Source organism: Spinacia oleracea, chromosome 6, assembly GCF_020520425.1.
Source record: "Spinacia oleracea cultivar Varoflay chromosome 6, BTI_SOV_V1, whole genome shotgun sequence".
NCBI lineage: Eukaryota > Viridiplantae > Streptophyta > Magnoliopsida > Caryophyllales > Amaranthaceae > Spinacia > Spinacia oleracea.
Genome location: NC_079492.1, coordinates 126,883,008 through 126,895,740, shown reverse-complemented (window position 1 = coordinate 126,895,740; position 12,733 = coordinate 126,883,008). Strand labels below are relative to the sequence as shown.

The 12,733-nt window shown below is 37.9% G+C and overlaps 1 protein-coding gene across 1 annotated transcript; it reads right to left on the bottom strand.

The window, feature by feature from the left end:
- Positions 1-11,115: 11,115 nt before the first annotated feature.
- Positions 11,116-11,841, bottom strand: LOC110804479 (uncharacterized). The gene has a single exon (XM_022010077.2). The coding sequence runs from the start codon at positions 11,839-11,841 to the stop codon at positions 11,116-11,118; it is 726 nt and encodes a 241-aa protein (XP_021865769.2).
- Positions 11,842-12,733: the final 892 nt, after the last annotated feature.

Genomic DNA, 12,733 nt, shown 5'->3' with positions numbered 1-12,733 from the left:
AAGGATCTTGGAGAGGAGAAATTTATTTTCTCCACAATTTCGAAATCCTAAATATGAATGCTTCACTATTTTACTACCCCTTAACTGTGTAATTATCAAGAATTTAATTCACTACACAAAACAAATCAAGCTGGAAGAATTATTTGATGGAAGTTCATCACGAGATCCCCAAAAATCTAAAAACAAATATGTAGATTTCGTTGTTTGTAAATATAAATAGGTTCACGTATATCGGGTTTGAAATTCTTAGTTTGCCATGTTTGTACCCTTAATAAAGTGAGTAACTAGATAAATGAGGTTGAAGATTTGTTAATTTTTTGATAAAATTAGCAATTACGAGGATGGGATGTGGGTTTAGAGGTAGAGGGATGGGGCACTACAAGAAAACACATTTTCAACGACTGAATTTACCAACCGTTTTTTTTTTTTTTTTGCCAAGCAAGTAATTGATTTCATTAATTAAACAATAAAAAATTTACAACTTTTCAAAGAGAAGAGCACAGCAACCCCATCTTGAAACCAGAAGTTAAGAAAACCTAGCTAAAACATCCCAAACAAGCTATTACAAAGAGAAGAACAAATCTATATCACTAGTGCTAACTTTCCTACTGATAATGTTCTGAATTCTGCATTTGATATCAGCCTGAACATTCTTGACAACATGTGCAACAGTAGGGATATTCTGTAGCCAGACTCCATCGTTTCGATATGGGCTTCCAAATGTGGTAAACAAGCCCTGCTCACAGTATAAGCAACTCTTCTTCTGAAATCACCCTTAGAGCATTTTTTTAGCCTTCCTAATCAAAGAGATAAGACTTAGAGCATTTCCTTGTAGGCCAAACCAGGAGAGAACCTTCTTCATGCACTCAGTAATATAACAACATTCAAAGAACAAGTGAATCCTGGTTTCAGGAGCACTGTCACAAATAGGATGTACAACAGCTATCAGTCCCAATACCAAATTGATGAAGTCTGGTTTTAGTTTTAAGCTTGTCTTGGAGAGCAAGCCACAAAATTGACCTGTGTTTAGTGTAATCCCCCGTAAATTTATAAATTTTATTAATATATTTTAACGTATATTATTTATATTTAAATATAATTTATGAATTTTAGTAATAAATATATAATTAACGTATATTTATTTTATTTTAAGTACGTTCTAAATATTTAACGATTTTTGAAATTCATTATATTTATATATTTAATGCATATTTAATTTTATTTAAATATATTCTAAATATTTTAACGTTTGTGCAATCAAGAATAATTTTAGAATTTTATGTTGAAAAGAATTTGAATTAGGAAAACTCGTTGAATTCGGAAAAACAATCCTATTCGGTTTGACTCAAACACTCAAATCCTAAAACTAAATCCTAATGCTAGCCCAATTGGGTAAAGCCCAAATAATATGACCCAAAACATGTTACTCCTTTCCTCTCTTCCAATATTACGTAAAAACAAAATCAACAAAACTTTTCTCCCTATTCACGTGAACCACAAAACCCTCTCAAGCCTCCTTGTTGCTACTGTTCAGCCGCCACCCTGAACCCTTGCCGGCGACCACCGTCGTCCGCCCGCGCCGCCAGTAAGCCAGTCCCTCCTCCTTCTTTGTCGTCCTTCTTCTTCATCGTTCTTTCTTTCTTTTCCTTTCGTAGTTCTCACCATTCCTTCCCTCCCCTTTGTTCGTTTCTGATTCGCGCAGCAACCCTCTCGTCGCCGCCGCAACAACCGCCTCCGTCGCTGCAACCCTGACCGCCGGTAGTCTCTCTTTCCTTCTCTTTTGTTCATTGATGAGTTAAAAAGTGATACCGCAAGTGCACGGTGTCTGTTGTTAGCAGATACTTAGCAAATACGGGTCGATCCCACAGGGAGACAAGTTTTATTAGTTTTTGCCCAACTATACGAACTATTTCAATAACGAAAGTTGAGTTTGAGTATTAACTACTAAAGCTAAAGCAATAATAAAAATGCGTAATTTATCAATGAATTAAAGGTCTAGGGCGTCTGTTCGGTTCACCATGCTTATACCAATCCAATAACACAATTCAATTCGACAACGAATAAACTAGGCCAAGTAATTAAAGTACATGCTAATCCTACGGTCGGGTCTTAACGCTTTCAATTCAACATATGCAGTACGATCGCTAACATAATCAGAATTGCCAATTGTACAAAGCCTCTAAAAACACGATCTTTCGATTCTAATTCCTATTAGCTAGATAATTAATCCATGAAATTGGCCGATAACATGAATCAACGATTAAGAACAAATCAATTGGAATTACTCAATCATAATCTATAAATTAACGAACTTTAATGCATAACGATTATGGTATAAACATGGCTTCCCTTACTTAGCCCTAGAAAAAGACTACTCGCTCATAATTAATTTGACAATCATGAAACGAATAATAATAATGGAATTCATAATCAACGAACGAATTAATCTAAGGAACGAAAAATAATAAATTTGAATTAGAGAAAAAGAAATTATGAAATTACCTTAGATTGATGAATGAATGAATTCAGAAAAGCGTTCGACAATGAAAGGAGAAAAATAATAATAAACGTTCAAAGAATTCTCAGAAAAATAACATAAGATAAGATACCTAGGAATATAATTCCCTTCAATATTTATAGGCTTCCTATTTCTGAAATAATAATAAATAAATAAATGAGAAAATAAAAATAGAGGTCGTCAACGATTGGTCGATGGCATGAGAGACATACACAATATGGATTCGTCGGCCTGGACGCACTGTGGGCGCAGCACTTCGCTGTGGGCAAGCCAGCAACTGCTCAGTGAAGCGTGAGTGAGATGTGGGCGCAGCAACCCTTGCTGTGGGCGCAGCACTTCTTGCTGTGGGCGCAGCACTTCTTGCTGTGGGCGCAGCACTTCGCTGTGGGCGCAGCACTTCGCTGTGAGCATGGCAGACGATGTTTAGTGAAGCGACGGGGTGCTGCGGGCTGGGTGCGGCCACAAAGCTCTAGATATGGGCATAAAGCACTTCGATGTGGCCACATTGCACGATTCAAGTACGATGTTGCGACGATGCTTCCCACATCACCAAGATTTTATGGCGAGCATCAGGAACTAGCTTCATGTCATCCAAAATAACAAATTGCCTCGATGGCCGAATAACTCAAGCTAAGTGAACCGGAACTTCCGCAAATCATTTCCGAAAACTTCATTTTCCGATCAAACACGACGTTTTCAATACGAACCATCCGATAGCCATTCGACCCACCTCTAAATCTCCAGAAACATCCAAATGATTGTAAAATCACCTGAAATATCAAAGAAAACACAAACGGAGCGTAATAGAGTACGATAACGATGACTTATGCAATAATGACTCTAAATGCAACAAAAATGAGAGAAATGCCTAGAAATGCAACCTAAATGAGCCTAAAATACCCTATATAAATATGATTCATCAAATTCCCCCAAGCTAAACTGTTGCTTGTCCCCAAGCAACACTAGACCGAACACAGAGAAATGAGACGCACATGACTTTCATTGAACTTGAACAAACCTACTCAACTCTCGGGCAAACAATCAAACTAAGTTATTAAGACAGAAATTTAGCTCGGATACAAATAGAACCACAAAGCATCATGATCCACAATTGAAACAACCAAGCTTAGCCACAAACCGTTCTCAATCAAGCTAGTCGTCGCCGCATACCTTGTAGAATATGAATATATGATGCAACGCGGGGTAAGATGACAATAGCAAGGAACAATTTTCGCTCATTCACAAAACAAACATGCCGATCAAGAGGTCTTTATAATAAGCTTGTAATGGGGCTAGGTGAAAAGGAAGGGTAGGATATAATTTGGGAAAAAGTGAGAGTAAAGTCCAACTTGGGGAGCAAATGTGAACTATATGCGTCGGCGTGATAATGCCGAAAATCCAACTCCATCGAACCATGAAACCCGAACAATCAACCAAGTTATATATAACCAAGGGAAAAAAAAACATAATATAATGTCAATTTCTTTGTTCAATCCCTTTTCCTTGCCTTCAAACTATATACAAAAAACAAAAGACATTTTTTTTTTTTTTCCTTTGATATTTCTATTTTTTTTTTTTCTTTTCTTTTCTTTTTTTTTTTTTTTTTTTTTTTTTTGAAAATGAAACTAAAGAATGAAAATCGAAAGTACCTAAATAAATCTAAAGCTAACTGCTACAAGCTTGATTGCCGACAATAATATACATCATTTTCGAACCACAAATCCAAACATAGCCTCGAACCACGAACTATTGGCTTAGTGTGCCAATCAATCAACATCAACGAAACCATTACGAACACCGAAGCTCCCCCAAGCTAGACTCGGGACAAGTAACCAACGGGGCTAATAGGGCTCAATTTGTGGAGTTAAAACAATAAACGGACGAGGCTACAACATGGGTATGAAAGGCAGGAACTGATGTTTCTAAATTCGTCTAAAGGCTTCCTAATAGAATGGCCTCTGTCATACGCGGCATGCGTGAGTTGCAACTAAACTACTAATGAATCTCAAGCCAAAATCATACGATAACAAGTCACATCAATCACACAAACACATAGTAAGGTGACCTACAAGATAATTGGCTAGCTATTCTCGATACGAGACCAACATCTTACCGCATACCATTCAATTGGTTCACACAATGCCAAGCAGTTATCAATGTATAGCACAACCGACTGAATTTCAGAATCATAGCTAAGTTCGAGAGAAGCTCCAAAGAGTCAAGAAGAGTCCGAACATGGTTTGAAAGTCAAATTCACTATGCAGGGTATAAGGAAATATGAATGCAATGCAAGTAAAGAAAAACAACTAAACTAATCAATAATACTAGGAAAGCAGTACATTTTTTTCGTTGCACGTAAACTCCCACCCCTAATGGATGGTACAAAGCGTACAACACCTACAAAAGCGATAAAATTACACTAAGAAAGCAATAAAGGATAGAATATCCCTCCCCCAAGCTAGAATGATGCAGTGTCCCCACTGCACAAAACACGACAGTAAAACCAAAGTGAGGGGAAGAGAAAACTTACAACTTCACCGACCAGGGGCACCAAACCCGGTGCCTTCGAGTACCGAATCTCTTGTTCCAACTTTTGGACTAGCATCAACAGCATCTCCAGGATCATCATCACCTGCAAACCCTTTCAAGCCAAGTGCATTATTTGAAAGATTTCTAGAATAAGAATTAGGCAACTTAGCATTAAAAGCAATCAAAGAACACGACACTTCTTGCATTGAACTTTTCATCTCATGAGACAAGCTAAAGGCCACCTTGTCATCCCCTACAGTCAAGGTTAGCTTCCCTTTCTTAACATCAATAACTGCCCCTGCAGTATGAAGTAATGGCCTTCCTAAGATTATCGGAATCTGATTGTCCTCTGCTATGTCAAGCACAACAAAGTCTACGGGAATATAGAATTTACCTACTCTCACGGGGACGTCTTCTAAAACACCTAAGGGGTATTTAATAGAATGGTCGGCCATTTGAAGAGTAATGGTGGTACATTTTAATTCTCCCATGTTCAACTTTTTATAAATAGAGAGGGGAATGACGGACACACTAGCACCTAAATCGCATAGAGCCTTATCAATGAATAAAGCACCTATATGACAAGGGATTGAGAAACTACCGGGGTCCTTTAGTTTAGGAGGAGACTTGTTTTGTAACATAGCACTACACTCCTCAGTTAGAGCCACTCTCTCTACACCACCAAGATCCCTTTTCTTAGTGATTAATTCCTTTAAATACTTTGCATACATAGGAATCTGAGATATTAAATCAATGAAAGAAATTGTTACCTCGAGATTCTTGACCATAGCCAAGAACTTACCGAATTGTTGATCAACCTTTGTTTTCTGCATTCGGTGAGGAAATGGTAGTGTAGGTGCAACAGGGGTAGAATCAGTAACCTTCTCCTTTCCGCTTTCCTTCTTCTTTATTTCATTCTCAACACCTGGGATTTCAACCCCTACATCCACAATCTTGCTTTCAACATATGCCTCTTCACCAGACTGATGATCACCCTTTGACTTATATTGTCGATGTGGAAATGGCAATCGGGGAACAAAAGGGAGAGAATCATCAATAACCTTCTCCTTGACTCTTTCCTTAGCCCTTCTAGCCTCCTCTCTCCCCTTTTCAATATCTATAAAATCAGTAGGTACCAAGGGGGCATCATATGTAGTACCACTCCGAAGAACAATGGCACAAGCACTCTCTCTAGTGTGATCTTGAGACGACATAGATTGCCCTGGAAGTTTACCCGGTTGCCTTTTTGACAAAGTATCAGCGAGTTGAGCAACTTGGTTCTCCAACATTCTATTTTGATTCTTCAACTCCTTTATGCTTTCATCGTGGTTCTTTTGAGAAATCTCTGAGGTCTTCTGCATATTCGCTATGAGCTTATACAAATCACTCATGTTAGGCTCTGGAGTGGCATTGCTCTGCGGAGGTTGTTGCTGATAGCCTTGGTGCGGGGGTCTATTAAACCCCGGGGGAGCATTATGTGAGGCTCCTTGTTGAAATGGAGGCCTAGAAACATGTGGTTGAGGTGGATGGAACTGTGGTTGCGACCATTGTTGCTGGGGTTGAGGATTCTGAACATTGTTGCCCCGATATGAGAAATTTGGATGATTCCTCCAACCCGGATTAAATGAATTGGAGTATGGGTCATTGGGTTGTCTCTGTTGAAAAGCATTCACTTGCTCCAATTGTGTAGTATCCTGTAAACTATAAGAGCACTCATGACCAAAGTGACCTTGGATGCCACATACTTCGCAGTAAGAAGTTGTCACTGGAGCTACACTAGACATAGCATTGATACTCATTGGGGGTGTACTAGACTGAGGAGCCTTCAAAGAATCGATCTTCAGGTTCAAGGCTGCCACTTGTGAGGACAATAGAGCATAAGCATCGACATCCAATTTTCCCTTCTTAGATGTGGATCTGGTGGTGCTGTAATGGTTGGCAGCTAAATTGGCAAGAAAATCATAACCTGCATCCACTTCTTTGTCAAGAAAAACACCCCCAGCAGCAGAATCAACCGTGTTCTTTGTTTCATCTTGCAAACCATGGTAGAAAATCTGAACCAAGAACCATTTTTCAATGTTGTGATGCGGACACGACCGCTGCAAAGCCTTGAATCTATCCCAGGCTTCTCGAAGTGATTCACCGGGCTCTTGAGTGAATGTAGTCAGCTTATGCCTTATTTCAGCAGTCTTGGTGGGTGGAAAGAATTCTTCTAGAAAGGCCTGTGAAATAGCACTCCACTCTGTCTCCTTGACATCATTCAACCATGTCTGAGCCTTATCACGAAGGCTAAAACCAAACAACATGACTTTCAATTGGTCTTGAGTGACACCTTGATGCTTGATAGTACCACACAGTTGGTTGAACCTCTGCAAATGGTTGGTGGGTTCCTCAGATGGATGGCCACCAAATTGACTTTGTGAGACCATGGAGATTAGAGCGGGCTTGATCTCAAAGTTGACTGCATCAATAGTTGGCATTGTGAGCCCAGTCGGAACACTATTCGAGGAAGGAACCCCATATGATTTCAGGGATTTAGACATCGTGTGACTCGGCGGAGTCTGTGAGTCTTGGGACCCTGACTGCTTCTTCTTTTTCTGTTGCTTTTTTAGTTGACGAAGGGTCTTTGCAAGATCGGGATCGGGAGGAACCAAGGTACCCGTTCTGGCAGACCTAGGCATAAACAACAACGAAAGAAAACGCAGTGAGATTTGCCTCAATTGGAACTGAGAGTTCCAATGAGACAATGGAAACAGTTCAAACAATCAAACTAAAACTAATAGAATATAGCCGTCTCCCCGGCAATGGCGCCAAAAACTTGATGAGTTAAAAAGTGATACCGCAAGTGCACGGTGTCTGTTGTTAGCAGATACTTAGCAAATACGGGTCGATCCCACAGGGAGACAAGTTCTATTAGTTTTTGCCCAACTATACGAACTATTTCAATAACGAAAGTTGAGTTTGAGTATTAACTACTAAAGCTAAAGCAATAATAAAAATGCGTAATTTATCAATGAATTAAAGGTCTAGGGCGTCTGTTCGGTTCACCATGCTTATACCAATCCAATAACACAATTCAATTCGACAACGAATAAACTAGGCCAAGTAATTAAAGTACATGCTAATCCTACGGTCGGGTCTTAACGCTTTCAATTCAACATATGCAGTACGATCGCTAACATAATCAGAATTGCCAATTGTACAAAGCCTCTAAAAACACGATCTTTCGATTCTAATTCCTATTAGCTAGATAATTAATCCATGAAATTGGCCGATAACATGAATCAACGATTAAGAACAAATCAATTGGAATTACTCAATCATAATCTATAAATTAACGAACTTTAATGCATAACGATTATGGTATAAACATGGCTTCCCTTACTTAGCCCTAGAAAAAGACTACTCGCTCATAATTAATTTGACAATCATGAAACGAATAATAATAATGGAATTCATAATCAACGAACGAATTAATCTAAGGAACGAAAAATAATAAATTTGGATTAGAGAAAAAGAAATTATGAAATTACCTTAGATTGATGAATGAATGAATTCAGAAAAGCGTTCGACAATGAAAGGAGAAAAATAATAATAAACGTTCAAAGAATTCTCAGAAAAATAACATAAGATAAGATACCTAGGAATATAATTCCCTTCAATATTTATAGGCTTCCTATTTCTGAAATAATAATAAATAAATAAATGAGAAAATAAAAATAGAGGTCATCAACGATTGGTCGATGGCATGAGAGACATACACAATATGGATTCGTCGGCCTGGACGCACTGTGGGCGCAGCACTTCGCTGTGGGCAAGCCAGCAACTTCTCAGTGAAGCGTGAGTGAGATGTGGGCGCAGCAACCCTTGCTGTGGGCGCAACACTTCTTGCTGTGGGCGCAGCACTTCGCTGTGGGCGCAGCACTTCGCTGTGAGCATGGCAGACGATGTTTAGTGAAGCGACGGGGTGCTGCGGGCTGGGTGCGGCCACAAAGCTCTAGATATGGGCATAAAGCACTTCGATGTGGCCACATTGCACGATTCAAGTACGATGTTGCGACGATGCTTCCCACATCACCAAGATTTTATGGCGAGCATCAGGAACTAGCTTCATGTCATCCAAAATAACGAATTGCCTCGATGGCCGAATAACTCAAGCTAAGTGAACCGGAACTTCCGCAAATCATTTCCGAAAACTTCATTTTCCGATCAAACACGACGTTTTCAATACGAACCATCCGATAGCCATTCGACCCACCTCTAAATCTCCAGAAACATCCAAATGATTGTAAAATCACCTGAAATATCAAAGAAAACACAAACGGAGCGTAATAGAGTACGATAACGATGACTTATGCAATAATGACTCTAAATGCAACAAAAATGAGAGAAATGCCTAGAAATGCAACCTAAATGAGCCTAAAATACCCTATATAAATATGATTCATCAAATTCCCCCAAGCTAAACTGTTGCTTGTCCCCAAGCAACACTAGACCGAACACAGAGAAATGAGACGCACATGACTTTCATTGAACTTGAACAAACCTACTCAACTCTCAGGCAAACAATCAAACTAAGTTATTAAGACAGAAATTTAGCTCGGATACAAATAGAACCACAAAGCATCATGATCCACAATTGAAACAACCAAGCTTAGCCACAAACCGTTCTCAATCAAGCTAGTCGTCGCCGCATACCTTGTAGAATATGAATATATGATGCAACGCGGGGTAAGATGACAATAGCAAGGAACAATTTTCGCTCATTCACAAAACAAACATGCCGATCAAGAGGTCTTTATAATAAGCTTGTAATGGGGCTAGGTGAAAAGGAAGGGTAGGATATAATTTGGGAAAAAGTGAGAGTAAAGTCCAACTTGGGGAGCAAATGTGAACTATATGCGTCGGCGTGATAATGCCGAAAATCCAACTCCATCGAACCATGAAACCCGAACAATCAACCAAGTTATATATAACCAAGGGAAAAAAAAAACATAATATAATGTCAATTTCTTTGTTCAATCCCTTTTCCTTGCCTTCAAACTATATACAAAAAACAAAAGACATTTTTTTTTTTTTTCTTTGATATTTCTATTTTTTTTTTTTCTTTTCTTTTCTTTTTTTTTTTTTTTTTTTTTTTTTTTTTTTTGAAAATGAAACTAAAGAATGAAAATCGAAAGTACCTAAATAAATCTAAAGCTAACTGCTACAAGCTTGATTGCCGACAATAATATACATCATTTCCGAACCACAAATCCAAACATAGCCTCGAACCACGAACTATTGGCTTAGTGTGCCAATCAATCAACATCAACGAAACCATTACGAACACCGAAGCTCCCCCAAGCTAGACTCGGGACAAGTAACCAACGGGGCTAATAGGGCTCAATTTGTGGAGTTAAAACAATAAACGGACGAGGCTACAACATGGGTATGAAAGGCAGGAACTGATGTTTCTAAATTCGTCTAAAGGCTTCCTAATAGAATGGCCTCTGTCATACGCGGCATGCGTGAGTTGCAACTAAACTACTAATGAATCTCAAGCCAAAATCATACGATAACAAGTCACATCAATCACACAAACACATAGTAAGGTGACCTACAAGATAATTGGCTAGCTATTCTCGATACGAGACCAACATCTTACCGCATACCATTCAATTGGTTCACACAATGCCAAGCAGTTATCAATGTATAGCACAACCGACTGAATTTCAGAATCATAGCTAAGTTCGAGAGAAGCTCCAAAGAGTCAAGAAGAGTCCGAACATGGTTTGAAAGTCAAATTCACTATGCAGGGTATAAGGAAATATGAATGCAATGCAAGTAAAGAAAAACAACTAAACTAATCAATAATACTAGGAAAGCAGTACATTTTTTTCGTTGCACGTAAACTCCCACCCCTAATGGATGGTACAAAGCGTACAACACCTACAAAAGCGATAAAATTACACTAAGAAAGCAATAAAGGATAGAATATCCCTCCCCCAAGCTAGAATGATGCAGTGTCCCCACTGCACAAAACACGACAGTAAAACCAAAGTGAGGGGAAGAGAAAACTTACGACTTCACCGATCAGGGGCACCAAACCCGGTGCCTTCGAGTACCGAATCTCTTGTTCCAACTTTTGGACTAGCATCAACTGCATCTCCAGGATCATCATCACCTGCAAACCCTTTCAAGCCAAGTGCATTATTTGAAAGATTTCTAGAATAAGAATTAGGCAACTTAGCATTAAAAGCAATCAAAGAACACGACACTTCTTGCATTGAACTTTTCATCTCATGAGACAAGCTAAAGGCCACCTTGTCATCCCCTACAGTCAAGGTTAGCTTCCCTTTCTTAACATCAATAACTGCCCCTGCAGTATGAAGGAATGGCCTTCCTAAGATTATCGGAATCTGATTGTCCTCTGCTATGTCAAGCACAACAAAGTCTACGGGAATATAGAATTTACCTACTCTCACGGGGACGTCTTCTAAAACACCTAAGGGGTATTTAATAGAATGGTCGGCCATTTGAAGAGTAATGGTGGTACATTTTAATTCTCCCATGTTCAACTTTTTATAAATAGAGAGGGGAATGACGGACACACTAGCACCTAAATCGCATAGAGCCTTATCAATGAATAAAGCACCTATATGACAAGGGATTGAGAAACTACCGGGGTCCTTTAGTTTAGGAGGAGACTTGTTTTGTAACATAGCACTACACTCCTCAGTTAGAGCCACTCTCTCTACACCACCAAGATCCCTTTTCTTAGTGATTAATTCCTTTAAATACTTTGCATACATAGGTTATTTAAATGTTTGGTTAATTTAATTAATTTGAATTTATGTTTTTTCTTGAATCCTAAGTTATTTAAATGTTTTAATTAATTTAATTAATTTGAATTTATGTTTCTTGAATTAAATTTATGATTTTTATGATTAAGTTATGAAATTTCAGATTATATGTTGTTGAAATTAATTTAATTATTTCCAGATTTATTAACTACGTTTAAGTTAGGGTTTTAATGAAGTTTTATTAATTTAATTCATGCTTCTTGAGTATAAATTATAATTTATTATGATTAAATTATATTTTCAGATTATATACTATGTTTAAATAATAAATTTAATTTTCAGATTATGTGATTGAATTGAAATAAGGAATTTAATTATTAAAGCATGGATTTTTAAGATTTTAATATTCTAAAATCATAATAGAATGATTATACATTATTAAAGCTATTATTTTTATGATTTTAAGAACGTTGATTATGTTTTGTGGACGTTTGAAATTATTTTATATTGCTGGAAATTTTAAAAGGGATGTTTTATTGGAGTTTAGAACGATTTGGGATCATTAGTTTAATAGTTATTATGCTTGGAGGATATTTAGTTAAATTTCGATATTTGGGATGGTTCGAAATATGTTTAGGGTCTATTTAGAGTACTTTAGTATGCTGTAAATTGTTGGATATTGATTGGGAATTTTATTGGTTGTTTTTAGGCGGATAATTCTTTGTAGGCGACTTTTGAATTCGTTAAAGTGGCCTATCAGTTTGTTTACACAAGGTACGTACATACCTGTGTGCTTGGAATGTGTGTGATTTGTTGAAACCATATTGAAATTATTGATGAACTTGGTTATGTTGAAATGATTAAGGAACTTGGTTATGTTGAAATTGTTGATGAACTAGGT